The sequence below is a fragment of the Festucalex cinctus genome, chromosome 14 (genome assembly GCF_051991245.1).
Source record: "Festucalex cinctus isolate MCC-2025b chromosome 14, RoL_Fcin_1.0, whole genome shotgun sequence".
Lineage (NCBI taxonomy): Eukaryota > Metazoa > Chordata > Actinopteri > Syngnathiformes > Syngnathidae > Festucalex > Festucalex cinctus.
The window spans coordinates 1478191-1501849 of record NC_135424.1 but is presented as its reverse complement, the minus strand read 5'-3'; the positions used below and the strand labels follow the sequence as shown (position 1 = coordinate 1501849).

The following is a 23659-nucleotide window of genomic DNA, read 5'->3' as shown; positions in this document are numbered from 1 at the left end:
TATATAATATTTCTCTTTTTTTATTTGCTGTAAGGGACAAAAGCATAATATTGTGGGGTTTTTTTGTTTGTTTTTTTTTGGTTTGTTTTTTTTAGTTATGAGCTATTTTTTTTCCAATATTGTGACCTTTTTTTGTATTGCCAACCACCGCACAATATCGTGATAATTATTGCATTGTGATCTGCATATTGTGATAATATCATATCGTGATGTTTGGATACCTATAAAATCTTGAATCCCTGATATTACATTGTGCATATACAAACCTTTAAAGAATTCCACAGCTGCTGTGGGTGTTAAAAAAAAAAGTCTGAATAAGTATTTTTTATTGACTCTTGTAAATTGAACTTTATGTGTATGCACATTTTTTCACTGAATATTTCTGCTGTGACGCCTTCAATGAGATTACTCTAAAAGACGGTCAGTTGGCGCCATCTACAGTCAAACATAAAATATGCAGCTTACAGTATATCCAACTTTATTGGCTGATTGCCTCAGCCAGCAAGCTTTGAGATGGTGAGGTTGCGCCAATTAAATTTACTTGGATGTCAACATTATATAAAAACCATAAAGAATATATATTTTACAACAAATAAAGCTTATTTAGCAGCTTGTTTGACTACATCATCGATCAGGTTTGAACTTCTGAAGAGATTCCGAAAAGGGACAAAATGAAGGATTGCGGATGCTCGTCCTCGGGAGGACGTCGTTTACACGCTGCTCACCATAACTCTTCGTACACCAGCTGGACATCACGGACGGCGTCGGCGTCCATGCGATTGATCATCTCCTTGCGGTAGCGCACCATGAAGGGCACCGTGTTCTCCTCGCGCAGCAACTTGACCACGTTAGCGCACACCCAGCGCTCCACGCACGTCAGCGTGGACAGCACCTGGGCGGGACAAACGTCCAATGTCCATGACGTGCACATCAAAATGTTGCTATCAGCATTAAAAGGGGACACAATATGTCAAATTGCGTTCCATTTTATCCCTCTGTGACGGCCAAAAGCATGGAAGTTGTCATATAACTTACGATAACAATAAAGACATAACCCCAGTGAATTTCCTTTTGAATATTAATTAACTTTAATTTTGTGAACATTTCACTAGGCAGTTGTTGTCATTCAAAAGGTACTAATTGTATCTAAGAAAAGAAATATTCTAAAGTCATATTGTTTTTTTTTTTTCAAACTTCAAATGGCAAAATATCTCTACCATTATGTGTCCCAAAATTAAGTCTCATGATTTGCAAAATATTTTCTCAAGAAACTAATTTGGAGGAATTTTAGTTTACTTTTTTTATTTTTTATTAAAAAAAAATAAAAATAAAAATAATAATAATAATAATAATAATAATAATAATAATAATAAATTTTCTCAAGAAAAACAGAATTTTTGAGGAATTTTGGTCTATTTTTTTTTTTTTTTTTTAAATGATAAAATATTTTCTCAAGAAAAAAAAATTACAACTTTGGAGGAATTTTCTATTTTTATTTATTTTTTTTAAATACCTTCTCAAGAAAAACAGTTACAATTTTGGAGTAATTTGACTTTTTTTTATTATTAAAAAAAAAAATATATATATATATATATATATATATATATATATATATATATATATATATATATATATATATATATATATTCTCAAGAAAAACAGTTACAATTTTGCAGGAATGTTCGTCTATTTTTTTTATAATAAAATATTTTATCAAGAAAAAACAGTTGTATAATACAATTTTTAACCATCAATAACTTTTAGAAAATTGGACTTTTAGCATGACTGTTACCGCATGGGAGACATTTACCTATATTAAACCAAAAAAATTGTTTAAATCACTAATTTCATTTGTCTGTACCTTATTGATTATATGAAAATGACCCATAGACATTGAGTCTGTGAAGTACCTGCTCACCCATCAAAGCATGAACTTAAAAACATCTTTTGTTTGCGTGCCCATTTCTAAAAAAATAAAAACAGTACTGGGACAAAATACCTCAATCAGGTCCCAGCTCATACCGAGGTCCCCTTTCACCGATCGCGGCTGTTTGGATTCGACAGACGATTGGCAGCCCGTCTTCTGCTTCTTCAGCGCAGGCTCTTCAAAGGTGAAGTCGTCATCATCTTCTTCTTCTTCTTTCTTTGCAGTCAAGCCAGCCAACGAGGAGCCTTCCTGGGCCCCCGTATCGGATCCTGAGACGGTAAATGACATCCTCTGAAAAGGGAAATCAGATTCATAATGAGCAATTGAACATAACAAAATGCATTTTCAGTGAGGATACCTCCTCTTTTGTCCTGACGCTAGGTCCAGCCTCTGTTGATCCTGGCTGTACATCTCCAGCCTCTACGTTTGCTTCGTCTGCAGGCTTTTGCCGCTTTAGCCCAGCTTTAGGGGGTTTTGTGTCCCTTTTGCGGGCCTCATCTTTAGGCACTCTGGGTTTGGAGGTTCTCCCTGAGGCTTTCTTCTCACCTACAGCCGAGGCACTGGGGACTGCCTTTGGCTCAGGAGGCTTCCATTCTTCTTCATTGTCACCGTGATTACTGTCGGAGGTATGGAAAATATACCATTTACTTAAACGTCTCTGCTACTCAACACTTGACTTTATGTTGAAGAAACTGTGTGGAGAACACCATAAGACTAGATACATTTGTGGAATATTGGATAGTCATTATTTCAGTTTACACAGCACTTACCTGGCGAAGATAGGGGCCACCTTACCAGTAAGTTAAAAAAAAAAAAAAAAAGCATTAATAACAACTGAAAGCTCACCTGTCCTCGTCTGAAACCAAATCCACGTAGGACACTTTGACAGCGGTTCTTGCTCGTCGACTCATCTCTGACAGTCAGGATTAACTACAAAGACGTATGATAGTGACCGAGACGCAAAATAAAAGGTAATAGTTCAAGCTGTCCTTTATTTTGCTAGCAACGGTCAAGGCTTGCTTGGCGTTCTTATCCTTTCCTCGTCAAACATTTCAAATTTGGCGCGTCACTATCTCACTCTTGTAAACGACGACTTGAACTTGTCGTTTTCGCTCGACACGACGTTTACAAACGTGATAATAAGTTTTTAGCCTTTATTTCGCTGATAATTCAGAGCTTTTGAGAAAGTAAATTTACCGGTTGGAGAGAAACTCCACTCACGGTCCAACTTCTTCTCACATGTAAAACAAGAAGCGTCGTCGGTTTAACGCACGCTGTCGCCACCTAAAGGCGGTGAGGGGAAATTGCAACACTCTAGCTCACGACACGATAGATATCTCAGTTTAGTTTTAATTAGTTGATAGATTAATTTTTTTATGAATGTATTGAAGCTCTAAATTAAGTGTTAAAATTAATTATTTAAAAAAAATATATGGTCCAGTGATCTTTCTTCCAAATGTTATTTAAAATACGGAAAATGCTCCTTTTTTACTATATTTTTCATCATATTCCTACTTCATAATCTCCAACACCATTTCAAACAAACCAGAACAAGAGGATCATATTACCTGTTTACTGACAGAGCGAGATGCAGCACCGTCAACCAGCGATCATTTTCAGCTAGATACAGAAATATAGTATACTGATCCCAGGAGTAATTCAAAAAACTAATCTATAAAAAAAAATATTTCTATAAGCAAAGGCAAGCATGCAAAAACACACGCATCCAAAAAAAAAACCAAAACAAAAAAAACAAAAGGAAACAGAACAATTCGGAGTTCCAGTCATTAACATCTTTCTGATCATTTCAAGTCAAAACGGCAAACCAAAGTGCAAAATTTGACAATTCCAGCATATTAAAAAGGGCAAAAAAAATCCCTTAAGGGAAGGTATTGCACAGCACACCAGATAAGGCACTTATATTTTTTGTGCATTTTTGTTATGAATGTCAGCAACATTTTTTTCTTTAACTTCAGCACTGTCAGATCACAAAATGTAAACAGTTATTTTTGCAGAAATGACAAAGTGTTTCCTCAAAAAAAAAAAATTGACCTATAACAAACAATCTGTAGACACACATATTCCTGCACAACTAGACAAGTAACAGAGAGCAATAAAGTTTGATACAGTCCCAAAACAGTGCAAACAGGACAAGACAACCGTTAACATCCTTTCTCATCGCCTTCCTCCTTTCAGACTGTTGATGTAGTCCCGAACCGTCTTTTCCACGTTGGGAATCTTATAGTTCTGCGCCGCGTAGATTCCCGTGCACGTCCCGACCACTGCGCCCAGTAGCGCCGACGAGCGGAACCTGGCCACCACATAACCGGCCAGGAAACCCTTCAGGAAGGGAGAAGCCAGTAGACTGCCGCCCTGAGTATGATGTGAAGACAAGAAGGGGAGTCAGACCGGGCAAGTGATACAGTGATGCAATGGTAGGCTAGCAGCTAGCTCAATTTTTTAGTCACTTAAAAAAAATGCCATCAGGGAAGTCGCCCATGGCTTTTAGGAGTGCATATGGTTATTATGTTTAATTGGCAAGTGGATTTTGAGGGGGGTGTCCTTGGAAAATGTTACCCCCGTTTGCCGTGGATCCAAAAAGTGTGAGCACTTCTGCTCTATGGGGATCCATGAGGGAAACAACTTACAGCGGGAATCCCGGCCTGAACCTCGTCTTCCATCCGTTTTTGGATGTCCTCCAGCTGATTCGTCAGCTCCACCAGGTCCTTCAGCTGGCCCAGAGTACCCTACGGAGGATGCATAAACACGTTGTGCACGTGCTGTTTATAAATACTTATAAACAAACAGGTAGCTACAGATACTTCATTGCAACGTACTGTCTAAAAGTGGCTTACAAAAACAAATACAAGCCAAAAAAAAATATCTGCCTTTGTCTTTCCTCGATAGTTGAAACGTGGCGGTGCTTAGCACTCGAACTTCCAGCAGTTTAAGAGTAATTTTAGTCCGATATTTAGCGAATTCGTAATTCATTTCCTAAAGAAGGGGGGGGGGGAAACTGAATGTGTCCCGTATGTTAGCTTAGGATGCTAACGATGCGACGCTACATCGTGATCCAGTTTACCAAACGTCAGCAGCGAATTCTACTCTTACTTGGCCAATGATAAATGCAACGCGATTTAAAAAAAAATAATTTATTAGTGATAAGTAGCACCAAATGTATTTTTACTGAACCTTACCGACCTTGTCATTCACCATTTTTGCTCCAGCTTGGGTTACGCTCTTCTTCTCTCATTTTCAGTTGCTTTGCGAGCACCACACTGCCCCCTAGGGTTACTTGTATGTCATGAATTTACATTCATTTATGGCCTCGTCGGTCTCCCGATTCGTTTTGATGAATATTGCGTGTCTTGTAAGCATAACTACATACGTTCAAACCTTTTTCTTTTACTCTGAATATACAATATTTGATGTTCTTTCCACTAAAAACAACAACGTCAACACATACACAAATCATCTACATGCTAATTGCTTCATACTTAAGCTAGCTCTGGCGTTAAACTGCCAGAATAAACTGTTTAATAAAAGCCTATCATGCACTGTAATTGGAACATGGGTTTTGAATTGTGAAAAAAAAAAAAAAATCATAATATGTCTTCTTTTTAAAGCTTTACTGCCACTTTCTGCAAGCGAAAAGGCGCCGGGAGGAAAGGTGTCTAATTAAGTGGGTCCTCTTGCGAACGCTCTGAGGCTCTGCATGAGCGAACGCAGATAATGAGACATTCGGCTGTGGGGAAAAGAATTGCGCAGAGGCATCACGGAGTCGTGACAGATCCATTCATCAGAGGAGATGTCTTAGTTCCTACAAAAAAAAACAAAAAAAACTCACATTTCTGTAGATGGAAAACTTATTGGCGGGCGTCCATTTTGTCAAGGCTTCTTTTCACTTACAGTGCTTATAACAACGGGCCTATTAGGTGAATTGAAAACTCTAAATTGTGGCCTTAATGAGGACATGCCGTACAGAAAATGGATGGCTGGAAGTGAAACGTCATTGCTCCACTTTATGTGTGTACGTTACACAATCATTTGAGGAGATGAGTTTGCAGTAATGATTCCGTCCGCGGCACTTAAGAAGTCTTTAATCCTGGTCAGGACAGAATGTCCATTAACCTCCTGATTGGAGGTTATCGCAAAGCCGTGCGGTATTTAGAACGTGTCCAGCACGAGGACGGACGCGCACTCGTCTTGTACTGAAAGCTGGGAAGAGTCGTGAGCGGCGAGCGATGGCGGTAAGTTGCGTCTTATCTCTTGACGCTGTTTATCATGACGAGGTTTTGGCGAACGCATCGATCGGAAGTTGATGTTTGCATGGAATGGATTTAGTGCTGTCACTATCCGATATTTCTAGAATCTATTAATCAATCGATTATTCAATCGATTAATCGGATTCATTTTAATTTTGCTTTAGAATTTATTAAAAAAATAATAATAATTCCCCCGATTACTGTTTATTAACCAGTCATGGGTGGTTATTTTGTACTTTGTATTTGTATGTAGTGATTAAAAAAAAAAGGAAAAAAAAGGGGGGGGGGGGATTGATGTTGTACGATGTGACCAATTTAGGCATTGTAAAAACAGATGTATGCAAATTTCTTATTTTGGTTAAACACAGAAGGTCTTTTTTTCATGAAGGACGAGAGAAATCAGTGAACACTTCTAGTGTTGATATGCTGAAATCAGAGGATTTGGACAATTTTTAATACAAAATAAATAAATAAATAAATAATTAACTCATTCACTGCCATTGACGGAAAAAGACGTCAAATGATACATTTTTGCTGGGCTGGCAGTGAATGTGATAAATGGCGCCAAAAAGTTACTTTTAAAATAGTTGTCAATTAATTTTCTCATCGATTACTTGTTCATTAATTTTGACAGCTGCAAATGGATTGACATGAAGTTGTTTCACTAGGGGCCCCGTACTGGTGCCAGGTGGAATCCCATTATTGTATTATAATATATATTAAAAATTATAAATATTTATAATTCATACAAATTATGTATTAGTATTAGTTAACTAAAACTAACGGGAAAAAACTCAAACTAAAATTAAAAAAAACAATTTAGCTAATGAAATAAAAAACAAAAACGCTTTTTAAAAAACAAAAACGAACTGAAACGATATTTTATGTATAGCCTACAAAACTAACTAAAACGAAATATAATTATTGCACAAATGTCCTTCGTTTTCGTCTTTGGGAAAATTCACTTCACGCATGAGCCTTTGGAGATGATTTTAAATGTGATATTAAGTAGGTTTATTTTTATATTTTTGATATTAACCCAGAATAAAGACTGTTTGAAGGCGTGTCACACGGAAGTGACGTCATCTCGCAGCAGCCAATAGAAAAGCACCAAAAGATGACGTCACTCCCGTGCTGTTTTTTAAATGTTGTGCACAAGTTATACATATTAAAAAAAAAAAAAACACTATTACTGAAACTAACTAAAACTAAGCATTTATCAACGCACAAAAACTAACAAAAACGAACAGAACCACCCGTAAAACTAATTAAAACTAAATGTGAAAAAACAAAACTCAAAACGAATGTAAATGGCAAAATTCCCAAATTATAATGAGCCGGGAAGAGAGACGTGCTGGTATATGGATTGTTTTCGTCACGTTCCAACGTTCCCCCTCGCTGCGTCTCATATCGCAAAGTTATGTTTTCATAAGACGCCGTCTCTCAGGAGAGCCGCTTCTGTGATCATCTGCGTGCCGCTGGTTCAATTGCAGTGCTGCTGCGCGATTGATTAAGTCCAGCGGCAATAAAAGTCGATGCAATCGTGCGTGTGTGCGTGCGACGTTTGGAAGGGACGGAAGCGTTTGTCGTTGCTGCTTTCAGGATGAATTGGCTGACGTTCCGGATTCGTTCCGTATTCAGCTCGCGCGTGCTGACGGACGGACGGACGGACGGACGGACGGAATGGATGTATGCGCGCTACATAAATGTGAGCGGACGGAAATGAGAAAAGAAAGCACCATTTTGTAAATTGGACGGGGGCCAAACGTGACTCAGCGTTGTTGGGATGGAAAATGAATGATATTGATTGAATGATTGATTGGAAGGAAACGTTGCAGTCCACCATATGGACTCAGGCCTGGCATATATTAGATTATTCTTTTGTTTGGAGGCAAAAATGATGGATCTTTCCAAAAATTATCAAATCATACCGGTTAAATCAAATTGACTTCTACAAAAATGGAATGGCCGGTTTTTATTTGTTTATTGCCGGGGTTGATGGTGGACAAAATAACGACTGAAAATAAAATAAATAACAATATAAGAAAATAAAAAAATAAAAATACAAAAAATAAAAATAAATACAAAAATAGCATTAAAAATAGCATGAAAAAAAAAAAAAATAAGAAAATAAATAAAATAAAATGCAAAATAAAATAAAATAAAAATGAAGTAAAAAATAGCATTAAATATAGCATAAAAATACAAATAAAATTAAGAAAATAAGAAAATAAATCAATACAACAGAAAATAAAATGCAAAATAAAATAAAAATGAAATAAAAATATAGCATAAAAATACAAATAAAATTAAGAAAATAAGAAAATAAATCAATACAACATAAAATAAAATAAAAATAACATAAAAATAAGAAAATAAGCAAGCCACTGTAAAAGCAGAAAAAAAGATTGTATTTTCCCTTGACAAGGCAGTACTTCATCACCAAGCTGCCGATTTACACCTTTGTGCTATACTACCTGTTGCGCTCCATGTCTTAAAAAAATAAAATAAAATAAAATAAAAATGCAAGTGCACCCACAAAGACCTCACATGTATTTTCACTCATGGAAGCAGCACTTCATACAGTTGACACCAGTGAATAGGATTTGTATTCAAATGGAATGTTTTGTATTCACAAATGACTTTTTTTTTTTTTTAAACCACTGTCTCAGCAGAATCGAGACGTCGCATAATCAACATTGACTCGTTGGCGCTTGACGTCATCGGCAAAGCGGTAACATCCCTCACGTGCGCGGGTTTGATTCGATCGCTGACGGATGTCAGCAATTAAAATGGATTTTTCAAAAGTCTCATTTCTTCTGTTTTTGTTTTTTAAATCAATGCATCCCTGCAGGCTAACCGGGACTTAAACCTCCTGTTACCATTGAAATATTTGTCATCTTTATTTTAATGAGAAACAATAATTATCTTGTACTTCAAAAACAGTAAAGACATAATTAAATAGAATCTTTTTTTTTTTTCTTTTTTTTTACTCTCAATTGAATGGCAATCTGGTGTGCCCGCCTTGGCCACCTGGGGGCAGTATTTACAATTCATTGACACATCCGAACTCCTCTCTCAACTCATCGGTACAGCACTAATGTCGGTTCTACGCAGATGATAAAGAATACACGAGTGTGAGTCGCATTAGCATTAAGCTAACAGACTGAAAGGCTAAGCGATGTTGCTGTTTTAGATGTGCAAGGTGCAATTCTGTCTGTTCTCGAGTTCTAAAATCCTTTTTCACGAGTTTTAAACGGGTCAGTTTCACCGACAGGAGGCTGAATGATAGCTCAGCGTTTTGGCGCGTTCTCCTTAAAAAACTGCGACGCCAAATTTGGCTGCTCAAAGTTCTACTGGAAGGAGTTTGCCGCTGTGATTTAAAGGAAGGCCGTCGAGATAACGATCACTGAGCTGGCTTCTTTTTTCTTTTCTTTTTTTTTCTTTTTAATGCTCTCCGGCGTAACAGGAGGCCAAGTGGAGGTAACGAAGCCACTGCAGCCTCACTGCACCACTCGGCATGCCGTCATCGCGAGAGTCACGAGAGACGGCAAACTTTTCATTCCATGTGCAAAAATTGGCATTGGATGAAATTATGAGCCGCGATCAAAATGATGACAAAAGACGTCATAAGAAAGTAGATTAAGGCAGAAATTTTGGCTTATGTTTGACTACAAAAGATAATACAGCAAATGAAATAATTTAGTTCCGTATATTTTTTTTTTCTGTTGTTTTTAATAGTATTAAATTATTCTCTTTTAATACTTTCTGGAAAGCATTTACTGAAATATTTGGAAAAATATTGTAGTTTTTTTTTTTTTTTTTTTTTAATGTTCAAAAATAATTTCCAATTCTAATAATACTTCTTTATTCCGAACAAAGAAGTATAATTACAAGTTATGAATATGATATATTTCACCATATGTATTATATATTACACAAACATTGAGACTTATTTTGAAAATTAGTTACCGCAATATTTTGGATGAATACATTTGGGAAATTATGCTATTATTAGAAGTGTAATCATTCTTTTTGAACATTAAAAAAAAAAAAAAAAAAAAAAAAAAAAAGCTACAATATTTTCCAAATATTTCAGTAAATGCTTTCCATAAAGTATTAAAAGAGAAGATTTAATAATCAAAGTAAGATTAATATATATTTTTATATAGAAATAAATACGGAACTGCACAATACATTCTCTATCTCCCTCTTTCTCTCTCTCTGTCTCTCTCTCTCTCTCGACCACACCCACCTCTCTCTTGCCCTGTCTTTCTCTCCCTCCCTCTCCATTTATGCCTCTCCATCCCTCCCTTCTTCCCTCCCTCCCTCTCTTCAACCGAACCCACCCGACCTCCCCGTCATCGCACGAGGGACGCCTTGCTGGAACTTCATCACAGTGCCTGATGTTGTGCTCAGCTCAACCGAGCGTCCAGATCTGACTTGGAATTATTAATTGGCCCTTGGCTGGGGAAGGTCCACTTTTTTTTTTTTCTTTTTTTTTTTTTTTTGGACGCCATGTAGAGAGGAAAAAGAACCCAAAGGAGTTGGCAGGCTCTCCCGTCGAGCATGGACCTGCGCGGCCCCAGGGGGCCGGCGGTCAGCCAGGACCTGAAGGGCTTCGGGTTGGGGATCCCCGCCGCCGGCATCCCGGCCAGCGGCGTCATTTCGGCCGTGCAGCAGCACGACTACTCGGCCAGCGTCTGGCTCCGCAGGAGGGACAAACTAGAACATGTGAGTGCCGGATAACCCAGCCGTCACAGAGTTATTATTATCATCATCATCATCATCGTTTCTGGTGTGCACGCCTTGCCCACCGGAGGGAAGAGTAATAACATAGGCAAAAATACGATAAGAAAGTTGTCATTTAAAAAAAAAAAAGAAAAAAAAAAAAGTTGCCATTCTTTGTAGTAGATAAAGAATATATGCCAGTGAGCATTTGTCATATTATCAGTCTAGGCCACTGGTTCTCAACCCCAGTCCTCGAGTAACCCCTATCCAGCCTGTTTTCGATGTCTCCCCTAGCCAACACAGCTGAGGATCATTATCAGGTTTATGCGGAGCTTGCTAATTAGCCGACCGTTCGAAACGCCCGCGTTGGCTGTGGGAGACACGGAAACGGGCTGGCGAGAGTGTCTGTAGCGTAGCGTGCTAATCCGTTAGCTTGTCGATGGTATTTTGCGTTGTTTGCTAGCATGACGCTAAACACTAAACAGACTTTTTTTTTCGAAGGCAAAGCTATTTGGTTGTTTTAAACGCACAACTTGTAATTCTCTTGGTTTGTATGACACAGACACGGCTCGAAGGTGCTAACTCCACACACGGAAAGGCAGGAGTCAAGATTCGAACCCACAACCTGCCCTTGCTTGACTTTGAAAGTAGCGCAGTTTAGCGGCAGGGAATCCCACCGTCGTCTCAAGTTAAGCCCCTGCAGCATATTATTTGATATTCTAAAATATTTATAAATATTGCCGGCAAATAACAGCCGGCAGGTATCGAATACAGCAGGTGTGAAACGGCGGCTGTGCGTTGAATATTTGATGGCGGACTCGAGCGGGGGTGGGGGGGGGTTCTCTTCCGCAAACACTGAGCAAGCCATTGAAGTCACAGGGCGGCCATCTTGCTCCTCCCATCTCGCGAGCAGACGACCGTATGAACTATACGGAATACGTACAGACGAGACATATACAGCTCGTAGGCAGTTAGTATAAATAGAATTTTTATTCTAATAATAATAATAATAATAATAAGTAGACGGATGGTACGTGCTGCTTTGAAGACCCCCTTTACTTTTATCGCTCAGTTCTTTAGACCTCAACAATAGATATGAAAGAGGCATCTTTTGTTGAATTACAGTTAGAATTCTTTCATTAATGAACTAACTACTTTCAAATCAGCATCCTGTCCAGGACGTCGGACAAGTTTTTTGGAGGATTTTGTGGAATTTTGGTAGATAGTGGAGGGCAAAGTTCAAAGTTCATCATTCATGTTGGTCGCCCTGCACGAGTCTTCATTTTCATGACGTCACTAACGCAAGTAAAAACGCTCACTTGGCTTCGGAGCCATGTTGAGATCTTAATTTACAAATGCAGCTCATCATTTTTAATGACGTTTTCCTGCAATTTCACTTTTAAATCCATTTGTCAAAGAGATGAACATAAAACTGGCTGCTAAATTTGCAAATGGGATTGATTGAAAACTGATAAAAATGGAAGCACATGTCCAGCAGAGGGAGCCATTGCCAAATGTTACAAATACAACTTGTGTCATTGCATTTTTTTGTTTTTTTGTTTGCTACTTTGCAGTTATTCATTACTCACATACTGTATATCACTAAAAATATTATATTTACTGGTATGTAAAGGTACAATAGCATAGTTGACTGATTTAAGTCAGAATTTGATTTAAGAATAAAGTCGTCTTTTTTTCTTTTTTTTTTTTTTTAGAAAAAAACAACTAACTTTACTATAGAATATTACAATATTGTACTTATATTATATTATACAAAGTCGCACTTTATTCCCAGTTGTTCCATTACAAGATTAAATTTAAACCCTAACCCATTTAAAGAATAAAGTTGTATTTGTTTGAGAAAAGTCAAAATATTACAAGAATAAAGTCATTTTTTTATAGTAAAAAAAAAAAGCCACAATCTTACAGGAATTGACTGACATAATAATAATAATAATAATAATAATAAATTTAATTAATCAATAACAGTAATAATAATAATTATTAGTATTATTAGAATTATTTTTATTATTATATTATAATATATATTATAATATAACAATTATTATGATTATTAATAATCATAATAATAATAATAATAATCTTGCTAGAATGTATTTTTGAGAGAAAATTTTTTTTTGTCTCTTCTGCGTTTTTTAAGTGATGAAAATCAGTTTTTCTCAGTCCTATTGTCTGCTCCATTTTTTTTTTTTTTTTCAAAACAGCACCCCCTGGAGGTGCTTTTCTGCCGGTGCTCGCCTGCAAAAGGTGCAGAAAAGGCTTGTGCAGCTTCCACTTCACTCTGCATCTGCACAGCAATAGAATGTCAATGTGGACGCATTAAAAAAAATAAATACATAAAAATGAAAGAGTCTCAAAAAGTGCACGTCTGCATTCAGCATCTTCCATGAAGAGCGGAAGGAAACAAGATATCGTATTGCGCGCGAGCATTTTTTTTTTTTTTGCTTGACGCTATTCAATAAGTGCAAACAGCAGGATCCATATGCAGCAAAAATATTTCAAATGTTGCACCTGCAACATTTGGCATCACTTGTGAGCGTTATCCTACGTTGTGTGCGCGAGGGGCGGGGCAACTCCGCATCGCACGCGCACGCGCACGCGCAGCGAAGGATCGAATGAGAGGAGACAAGAACCGGACCTTCTATTTATTCTCCCTTTGCCTCCTACTTTCAGTGTCCATCAGGGAGAAGCCAGAGAAATGTGAGCTTTCTATTACTGCCAGCTTGGGAGAGAGAGAGAGAGAGAAGGAGGAAGGAAGGAAGGGAGGAGGAAGCGGGAGACTTAGAAAGAGGAGCAACAACACACGATGCGCAGACGGAGACACGAGGAAGGGAAGAACACATGAACAAAGTAAGATAGAGAGATAGATAGATAATTCATCCTTTTAACATCTGCGAGCGAGGGATGCATCATGAAGGTGAGCTTTCCTGAACCTGTGTGCTTTTTTTGTTTTTGTTTTTTTTGTTGATGCATGTCCAATACATCATGTTGCCTCCAGTCCTGTAGGTGGCGGTAAAGCACGTTATGAAGTGACTTCAAAATATGTGTCACTAAACGGTGTGGCGTTCATTAAAAGTCCATCATGGTGTTTGACCCGATAACGTGTTGGATAGTACACGAGAGCGAGTCCAAAATGAATGGGGTCTGAGAATGGAGCCTTGTGGGACGCCGCAAACGGCCCAACATACGATATGAGAGTGCTAAATCACGTTCTGATTTGAATTTCAACCGAGTCGGCCAAAAAGAACAACCGACTGACATGGGAAGAAAGCATTTAAGTCTTTTATGAAAGGATGTGCATGCATAAGAGCTTTTTTGGTGGGTTGAGTATTTTGTCAGTGTGAAAGGTTTTTTTGCAGAGTTTTTTTTTTTTGTGAGGCTGAGACTGTTTTGGGGGAGTTTGAGGTTGTTGTTTTTTTTAAGAGTTTTTGGTGTGTATGGAGTTTTGTGGTGTGTGTGACAGTTTTTTTTTTTTTTTTTGGTGACGTAAGTAGTGAGTTTTTTTTTTTTTACAGTGGTGTGTAAGATTTTTTTTAAAGTTTTGTTGTGTATGAGGTTTTGTGCTGTGTGTGACAGTTTTTTTTTTTTGTTGTGACGTAAGTAGTGAGGCTTTTTTTTTTTTTTTTTACAGTGGTACGACAAGGTTTTTTTTGTGTGTGAGGGTTTTTTATAAAAAGTTTTTGTTGTGTATAAGGTTTTGTGGTGTGTGTGACAGTTTTTTTTTTTTTTTTGGTGACGTAAGTAGTGAGTTGTTTTTTTTTTTTACAGTGGTGTGAGAAGGTTTTTTTTTTTTTGGGGTGTGTAAGGTTTTTTTTTTAAGTTTTGTTGTGTATGAGGTTTTGTGCCGTGTGTGACAGCTTTTTTTTTTTTTTGTGACGTAAGTAGTGAGGCTTTTTATTTTTATTTTTTACAGTGGTACGACAAGGTTTTTTTGGTGTGTGAGGGTTTTTTATAAAAAGTTTTTGTTGTGTATAAGGTTTTGTGGTGTGTGTGAGTTTTTTTTTTTTTTTTTTGGTGACGTAAGTAGTGAGTTTTTTTTTTTTTTTTTACAGTGGTGTGAGAAGGTTTTTTGGGGGGTTTTTGTGTGAGGGTTTTTGTTTTAAAGTTTTGTTGTGTAAGAGGTTTTGTGGTGTTTTTTTTACAGTGGTGTGAGGTTTTGTTTTGTTTTTTACAGCGGTGTGAGTTTTTCTTTGGTGTGTTTTTTTTTCTAATAGAGTTTTTGTTGTGTATGAATTTTTGTGGGTTTTTCAGGTGGTGAGTGTATTAGAAAATGTGCGACTATTCATGACCTCCGTAGACTGAAAGCAAGTTCATGTTTTCCTACATTGGAGACGATTCAAAAGTAATCAGTGCTGCGACATTTTCAGACAACTTTTTTTTTTTTTTTTTTTTTTTTTTTGGTGACTTCCGCTGCGGTTCTTTCTCCGTATCATCTCGTCCGCCCCTCTCGTGTGTCATTTCAAGCTGTCTAACAGCGTCACCACTCCTCGACACTAAAGGAGCGGTCGCGCGCCCGACCGCTGCGACCGCTCCGTTCACGGCATCCGTCTGCCGGGAGGGTCGTCATGGCGATGGAGATGAGAGAGGAGGGAAACATCCTTTTGTAATTCTGCTCACACGCACACTCACACACCCTTGATATTGCTCAGTGGTGGACACGCACACACATTCCACACGCAGAGTTGGCAGAGTGAAGTGAGCGGCGCCTGAGACACCTGAAAACCGTGTCCATGGCAACCGGGCGACCGGCTCCCTGCGCTAACCGAAAAATACATCCCAAAAATATATATACAGTATTCAAGATCGAAAGTCGACAGGAAGTTTGTTTACGTTGACTTGCTCAGGCCAAAATCGTTTTGGAGGGGTTCAAAGGGGCGGGTCCACCGGAGGCGGGGCATCCACAACCAACCCCGCCCCCTCTCTCATCAAACAAACAAACAAACAAACAAAAAATGGGCATTAAAATTACTTGAGCTGGTCAATACATCAGACACGATGGCCCTGGTTGATCTCTTATACTCTGCTGCCAGCTGCTGGCCGTTTTTGTAATAACTACCATTGCTTCAACCATTCTCTGCGGTTCAGAGGCTGCATCAAAGCTTTGCGTATGCTATAGCATAAAAAAAAAAAAAAAACATAACAAAAACATAAATATGACTTTGGGACACTGGTAATAATTAATATAGAACGTATTTATACGTTTTTGGGAGCAAATGAGTTAAAAAACCCATTTTGCAAATTGACATCACAGGTGCTCAGGAAACTGGTAACGACCAATCGCAGCTCACCTGTTTTCCGGATTTGGCAAACTGAGCTGCCATGATTGGTCGTTTCCGCAGCACGTGTGATGTCATCTTAAATCGACAGCGGGTGGCAAAATGAAGTTGAGTGATATGGAAAATATGTTCTTCCTGCTGAAAATGGCTAAATGAGTCAAGTATCCCTTTCCAAAACAATATCTCAAAAGCCTGATGTGCTTGAAGAAAAAAAAAATACGTTCAGGGAGATCTGTGATTGAAAATGGTTGTTGACCAGCGTAGTATGACTCAACGAGCTATCAGAGGAAAACTGTTTTCCATGTTCATATGAAAGAGAAGAAGAAAACTTATTTACAAATATTAGAAACTTCAAAATTGATCAAAAGACATCAGTGTTTGTTTGTTTGTTTTTGTTATGTTACATTGACATGATTACACGTTCCGACAGTGTAATAATGAAATGATTGCTGACGTTGCGCTTCAGTGAGCCGCTTCTCGTGTCGCGTGCGTATGGAAGAAACTCAATCTGAACGCAGATTGCTAAACTGCTGGCGTGAAATAGTTGTCACAAATCAAATATATAGACACGACTACAAGAGTGGAGAAAATTGCTTGTGTTGACATATTTCTGGATGCGGCTGTAACACGCAAACAAGCGCACGCACGAACCGACACTCGGGGTCACAAATCACTTCAAGCGAGGCGGAAACGAGCTACAAGCTTACAGTCAACCTCATAAAATAAGATGAATTTGCATATTGAAGTTTCACATCAGACGACACGGGAGCCTCGCGGTGAGCACATCGTTTACGTAAACGCCACCTTGCACTTTTTTGCATCTTCCGCCGACGGCGCTCATGATTAAAACCTGCGCCGTCACTTTGAGGGAACACGTTTGCGTTCGGAATCAATTCTGCGTGTGGAGGGGAAAACAAAAACAAAAACAAAACAAAACAGGACATTAACAATTGAACATCCTCCACACGTCTGATGTCTCCGCAAGCGGCGCTTCCGCTCAGCTTTGCCAACATGGCACTCGTTTCATGAAAGACCTCAAACATGAGCGTCTCAGGGATGTATGCATTTTTTTTTTCCCAAAAAAAGTATCTATTCAATATCTCCCCACCTCATAAACCGGGATTGTCTCTCCAGAGTCCATGTCACTTATTAACTCATTAGCTCCCAAAAACGTATAAATACATCATATTTTAAATGTTTTAGGTGTCCCAAAGACGTATTTATACGTTTTTTTTGTTTTGTTTTTATGCCAGAGCATAGAGAAGGCTTTGATGCAGTCTCTCTACTGCAGAAAACGGTTGAGTGGCAGCAGAGTATAAGAGATCAACCAGGCCATGTTAAAACAAGCTGATTTCCCCACAGTTCTAAGCAGAATTGTGAAAGACGATGAAACTTAGCTATGTTCTATTGCTAATTGCTGCACAGCGGAAACAGATAGGAATATACTTTTTTTTCCCTGATAAAAGAAGAGACTCTAATCTCTCTTTTGGTTTGTTCCATATTTTTACAGCAATAGAACATAATATTTCGTGGGCCTTGAAAAATCAGTCAAAATCCAGGAAAATACTTAAGTGAAAATGGTTGGGAGTGAATGAGTTAATAGGGGTGTGACGATGCATCGATATCGCGATAAAATCGTGATACTTTGTCTCCCGACAGATTATCGATACGCCTACGCAAGTGTCGCGATATTTGTAGTTTATAAATAGCCACTATAACGGCTCATTGTACATGACTTATTGAGCACACTTACTCGGCGGGCCACTAGGGGGAGCGCCTCATAAGAGTGGCGGGAAAATGTCCGGATTTCTTCAGGCGAAGAAGACTCATGATCTAAGTTTTTTTTTTTTTTTATTATTATTATTTTATATATTATATATTTATATAAGCCAGTTGAGATAGGCTCCAGCACTCCTCGCAACTCTTGTGAGGAGCAAGCGGTTCAGAAAATGGATGGTTGGATATTATTAGTTTTTATTAATTTATTTATTATTATTATTATTGTTGTTGTTGTTGTTGTTGTTATTATTATTATTATTATTATTATTATTATTCATCACGTTTATTGATCAGACTCAGGTCCATATAACAAACACACATAACATATAAAAGAGAAAAGGATTAAAAAAAAATACAAATAATAATAATAATAAAAAATAAGATAACATAAGCGAATTGTTGTTGTTATTATTATTTACTTATATTTTTATATATATTATATAAATGTATATTGCCTGCGTGCAGGTCGTTAAGCATCTACGCACATGAGCAGTAACACGATCCAGTTGCCTGCCGGCATTGACGCGAACGTCGTGAAAAAAAATAAAAAAATGCAGCAGTTGTGGAAAGCATCTGCTGCACTTCCGTAAGACGAGAGCCGGCAGCGCTCGCTCTGGGACTTCGGCCTCCGAAAGTCGCTAACAACAGCACTAACGTCGCATTTTTGGAAAATGAGCACCAGCTTGCTTTGTTTTGTTTCATACTAACATTTTCTATTGCGCTTGTTTTCAAAGACAAAATGAAATATATGCAAACTATCATAATCTGAACGTGCTCATGGAGGAGAACAAGTTAATTAAGCAATAACATTCCAACAATCATGTTCAAGGGATACTTGACTCATTGAGCAATTTTCCGCAGAGAAAAAATAATATTTTGTCCAGAATGAATTTGATAACTTCATTATTTTTCATGTACAATTAACACCTTTTAAAAAGTAATTTTTCTACTTGCTGTCGACCGATGATGACATCACCTGTGCTGAGGAAGTAGGTAACGGCCAATCATGGCTCACCTGTTTTCTGGGTTTGGTCAGTTAAACTGAGACATGATTGGTCAGCGCGGGTGATGTCATCATCAGTCGACAGGAAGGAGAACAAATACTTAATCCCTTAATTCCTTTCATGCGACTGCTAACTAATGCTAGCTAACGTGCTAGCTCATTAGCATGGAGCCATAGTAGCTACTTTATTTGTTTTTCATCAAAAAGATGAGAAAATTTGATGTGAAATACTTTTAGAGCCGAAAAAGTTCAATATAATCTGCTGACATAAAAAAATAATAATAATTTAAAAAAAATTACAGGGGTAAAATGGTTGTCCTGACTAAAACTAGACTAAAACATTGACAGTTTTTCTTGTTTGAAACTAAACAAATAAAATAAAGACTAAAATTCTGCATTTATACTCGACTAAAAACGGACTCAATAAAAAGCAGGATGAGGTTGACTAAATGTGATAAAAACTAACAAGCGCGACTGAAATGGGACTAAAAGTGAGTAAAGTTGAAAATGGCAGACAAAATTAACATTATTTCAAATCCAAGCTGGCAGGTTTAACCCCCCAAATTTGGGGTAAGGTAGGAAATAAGGAACTTTTTTTTTTTTTTTTTTTTGAGCAGCATTTCCATCACACTTCTGGAGGACCTTTGAGTATTTGGACGCAAGAGCTAAATTTAGTTCTGGGGCGACAAAAAAAAAAAAAAGAAAAGAAAAGACCTTGCTCAGTCATGCCTTGTTGCATTTGTCAGATGGGACGAAGACCAAAATGAATCTGGCCGCGGTCCTCCTCGGGTGACCGGCTGCGTTTCCAGTTGGCTCAGGCCTCATTACGGTTGAGGCGCCTCTCATGTCTTTTTAATGGCGCCATCATTGATCTATGGATTTTGGAGCGCTGCAGAGATCACTGGGCGAGGAGAGGAGGACGAGGCCATCATGCAAAGATGATACAAAGAGGCCTAAACAAAAAAATAAAAAATTCACATTACACTTGAATTTACGCTTGTATTTCAGTCGGGGTTTTTTTTTTTTTTTTTTTTTTTTTTTTCCAAAGTGTTTTACAGTCACATGGACAAATGCAAATCATCCCCATTAACTCTCTCTAATCTATGTATCTGAAAACAAATAAAAAATAAACGCAGCTTTGCTTATATACAGTATTTATAGCCAGGGTTTTTCCTGTGTGCAAAATTCAGAGGTGGCCGCCTAAGTGACTGATAATGAGTGAATGAATGAATGCTTTAACATGACAATAGTCATATTCTTATAGGAACTATGATTCTTATCATTGAAACATGGAATTATTATGTGTTGCCTGTAAAAAAAAAAAAAAAAAAAAAAAAAAAAAAAAAAAAAAAAAAAATGAAAGCAAGTATGTTGAATTTACAGAATAAATGCACCGTCAAAAATAAAACCTCTCCCAATGAAATCACTTTGTTATGTCAAATGTAAAAAGCGGTGCTGCATTCTGCCAATCGGAAGCCCAAAGTCATTTCTCAATCCTGCTCGAAACGTAGCCGAGCTGTGATTTACAGTCCGTGGAAAATATTACAAATTCATCGAACACGTCTGGCGCAGAATTCTCGTGATTGATTTCTGATGTTTTATTGATTTTTTTTTTATGTGGATGCGGTCGGTCGCTTGTGTCACGACAATTGACCACGTGAGGCAGAGGTGGAAAACGGGCGTCGGTCCAGACGCTTGCTGAGCGTCATCGTCGGCCGCTTTGTAAACAAACCACTTCCTCTCGCTAAAACAGCCGCCAGTGCGCCTGACGAAGGCCAGAACGCTCTTGACGCCTCTTCCGACTGTCGGGGGAGAACATGAATCGAGAACGTCGGCTGACACGTTCAAATACAAACATTCAAAATGTTCATTACGTTGCAGTCGACAACTCAAATCAAGCAAAATAACCCTATTGCGCAATAAATGTTTTTTTTGTTTTTTTTTCACACTAGGGCTGGGTATCAATTCTCTCCTAAGTGATTGGATTTCCATTCACAAGAGTTCAGTTCGATTCGATTTAAAAAAAAAAATTCGATTCAAGAAGCACAAGAAGCAGAACATCGAACGCAGCCGAACGGTTTGAGCCAGTCTGCTGAGGTCGCCTGTTTTCTGTTAAGAACTAGTGATAGACCGATATGGCTTTTTCAAGGCCGATACTGATACCGATTATTAGTAGTCAAGGAGAACGATAACCGATATTTCAAGCCGATATTTATTTGCTGTAGAAGAGAAAATATTAGTGTAAAAATTAAAAAGTACCTTTTCTTTTTAATTTTAAACGATATTTAAAAATTATATTTAAAAAGTTTCAACATTTTTTTTTTTTTACTTTTTTTTTTTTAATTCTTAAAAAATAAAACATGTATTGAATTCCCAGTGTCAATATCATTATTTATAAAGTGGAAATTGAAATAGATCCATGAATGAAAAGTTCCTGTATTTCACTGTGCAAAAAATGAATGCAAACGTAGCAAATTTGGGGTTTTCATCAGGATTCATAAAAAGTTTCAAAAGATTTTTGCAGAAGGTGCAAAAATTGTCAGAATGTGTTCAAAATACCCGCTTTATTGGCCTTCAGATTGGTCAAAAGGCCGATACCGATATTTGTCGAACTGCCAAATATCGGCACCGATAATCGGCCCGGCCGATAATCGCTCTATCCCTATAAGAAACGATTGCAAACTTGACCACACGTACTCGGCAATCTTCTACTCACATACGCAAGTAGATTGTGTTCCAACTATGATTTGCATTTGCATTATTAGGGTTGGAACAATATGGAACTCGGGGCGTGGAAATCAAAGAAAAAGAGAGGGTGAGGAGGGGATTTTTTTTTCTCCTCGTGAGCTTTGCACTGAGCGTCTTCTCTCCATTTTTGTTGTGTTTCATAAATGTCAAACAAGGTAAACATGACGCGAGGACATGACCAAATCTCCACAAACATTAAATTCAAATGAAATTTTGAGGAGGAAGTAACTGGTTAAATGATTTAGTGTTATAATCACTTCAATATTTACACAAACATGAGCAGCCGCAATTCTAATTTGATCATTGTAAATATGAATTAAAAATATTCTGAATTGTCTAAAATTCACGTCTTTCATAAATGTAAGGAAATACTTTTGAATTCATGTGAACAGTAAATGTCAAGAAAACAGCAAAGAAAAAAAGGCCTTTAAAATGAAATTCTGCTCGACTTCCGTGGCTTTTGTTTGCGTGTCCGACCGTCACACGAGTGCCCGCTCAGCATTTTTCACATTTGTCATTTTTCATTTCCTCGGCAGCCGTGAGGGTCCCCGCATGCGCCCCCAAGCTAATCGCGGCTGCGTCATCGGAATCACGTTGGGAAACGGCCGCCCGTCCGGGAAGCAATAAATTGCAATTCGGTGAATACTCCATCGCTCGGATCTGTCGTGCGCGTGATTTCATATAAACAGGTGAGAATTGATGAGTGGAGACGAGACGCGGGCATCAGTTGAGACGTAAATAAAGCACGCAAAAATGTACGGTCAGCAAGATTGCATGCTTGACAGCATCCCGTGTGCTTGTTTTCCTGTCACTCAATATTCACCTCCGGGATTCAAGCTTAGTCTCTTCTTTCATCAGGAAAAAAATTGATATTTCTGTCTGTTTCCATTATGCAGCAATTTGCATTAGATAGAATATAGTAAAGTTTCATCATTATTCACAAATCTGTTTAAAACAATGGGAAAAAAGAGCTTTTTGCAATATGGTTGATCTCTCTTATACTCTGCTGCCACCTGCTGGCTGTTTTTGTGATAACTACTATTACTTCAACAATTCTCTTCAGTTCAGAGGCTGCATCAAAGCTTTCTAACTCTCGCATAAAAAAAAAAAAAAACCACACACATAAAAACGTATAAATACATCTATGGGAACATGGTAATATTTAAAATAGAACGTATTTATACGTTTTTGGGAGCAAATGACTTAATGATTTAATTGGCTTTCTTATTTAAGTAATTTTATTTATTTACTTTCGCAATGTGACAAAAATTGTAACTGACTGACAATCGTGTCTAACTCATTGACTGCCATTGACGGAAAAAGACGTCAAATAATGCATTTTTGCTGGGCTGGCAGTGAATGTGTTAAACACAATGTGCCAATATATTTTGTGATTATATTGCAGCATCCTTTTTTTCCTTTTTTCTTTTTTAAGGCAAATTTTGCTTAAAAATCCGTCAATTTTGGTTACATCTCATCTTAACTCATTGACTGCCATTGACGGAAAAAGACGTCAAATAATGCATTTTTGCTGGGCTGGCAGTGAATGTGTTAAGAAAGACGCAAATTTGTTGACAGAAAGTGGTCCATGTTAAGAAGACATTTGTAATTGTTTAAAAAAAAAATAGTGTGAAGAAGACACCAGTTTTAATACTGTGTTTCAGTGATGGTACAAAAAAATAAATCTTCTCATTGAAAAAGAGTTTGTCTTGAGTCGTTTTATGGTAGATTATCATGTATTTATTACCTGCCAATAGATAATCGTGGTATTGTCATATCGTGAGCCTTGTTTCGTATATCGTATCGTGAGGAAATATGGGGAATACTGGTGTGACGTTGCACCCAACGGGGATGGTAAACGCACGTTGCCATGTCGGACACGGGTGCAGATGGATCGCGGCGGAGCGCG

General features: G+C 37.8%; 3 protein-coding genes across 9 annotated transcripts in view; 1 reads left to right on the top strand and 2 right to left on the bottom strand.

Annotated features, from left to right (window-relative positions):
- srbd1 (S1 RNA binding domain 1) overlaps positions 1–3610 on the bottom strand; it is a 109173-nt gene extending 105563 nt beyond the window's left edge. For 3 of the 5 annotated variants that reach the window (XR_013278486.1, XR_013278487.1, XM_077495757.1), the window contains exons 1-4: positions 2774–3351; positions 2286–2544; positions 2000–2218; positions 726–892 (exon numbers count right to left, since the gene is read on the bottom strand). Coding sequence is in view for 3 of the 5 variants with exons in the window: in XM_077495757.1 (XP_077351883.1) it covers positions 726–892; positions 2000–2218; positions 2286–2544; positions 2774–2838 (710 nt within the window). In the remaining 2 variants the exon portion in view is untranslated. Of the gene's footprint in view, positions 1–725; positions 893–1999; positions 2219–2285; positions 2545–2773; positions 3352–3495 lie in introns of those variants that run through there. The other 2 variants (XM_077495756.1, XM_077495755.1) reach the window with 2 other exon arrangements.
- LOC144001445 (SLC35A4 upstream open reading frame protein-like) lies at positions 3487–5234 on the bottom strand. The gene is made up of 3 exons (XM_077495769.1): positions 5129–5234; positions 4576–4674; positions 3487–4300 (listed from the first exon to the last, which is right to left on the bottom strand). The coding sequence occupies exons 1-3, from the start codon at positions 5141–5143 to the stop codon at positions 4103–4105; spliced, it is 312 nt and encodes a 103-aa protein (XP_077351895.1). The 5' UTR covers positions 5144–5234; the 3' UTR covers positions 3487–4102.
- An 884-nt stretch (positions 5235–6118) lies between these two features.
- The window catches only part of LOC144001439 (inactive phospholipase D5-like), a 34935-nt gene continuing 17394 nt past the window's right edge, over positions 6119–23659 (top strand). Inside the window, exon 1 of one of the 3 annotated variants that reach the window (XM_077495760.1) lies at positions 6119–6177. In XM_077495760.1, the coding sequence (XP_077351886.1) occupies positions 6172–6177 (6 nt within the window). In that variant the 5' untranslated portion in view covers positions 6119–6171. Of the gene's footprint in view, positions 6178–10693; positions 10927–13541; positions 13862–23659 lie in introns of those variants that run through there. The other 2 variants (XM_077495758.1, XM_077495759.1) reach the window with 2 other exon arrangements.

Bases quoted from the DNA above. Each gene is read 5' to 3' on its own strand.
- LOC144001445 (XM_077495769.1), bottom strand. The intron at 4,301-4,575 runs GTAAGTTGTTTC...CATCATACTCAG, and splicing joins TTCAGGCCGGGATTCCCGCT to GGCGGCAGTCTACTGGCTTC.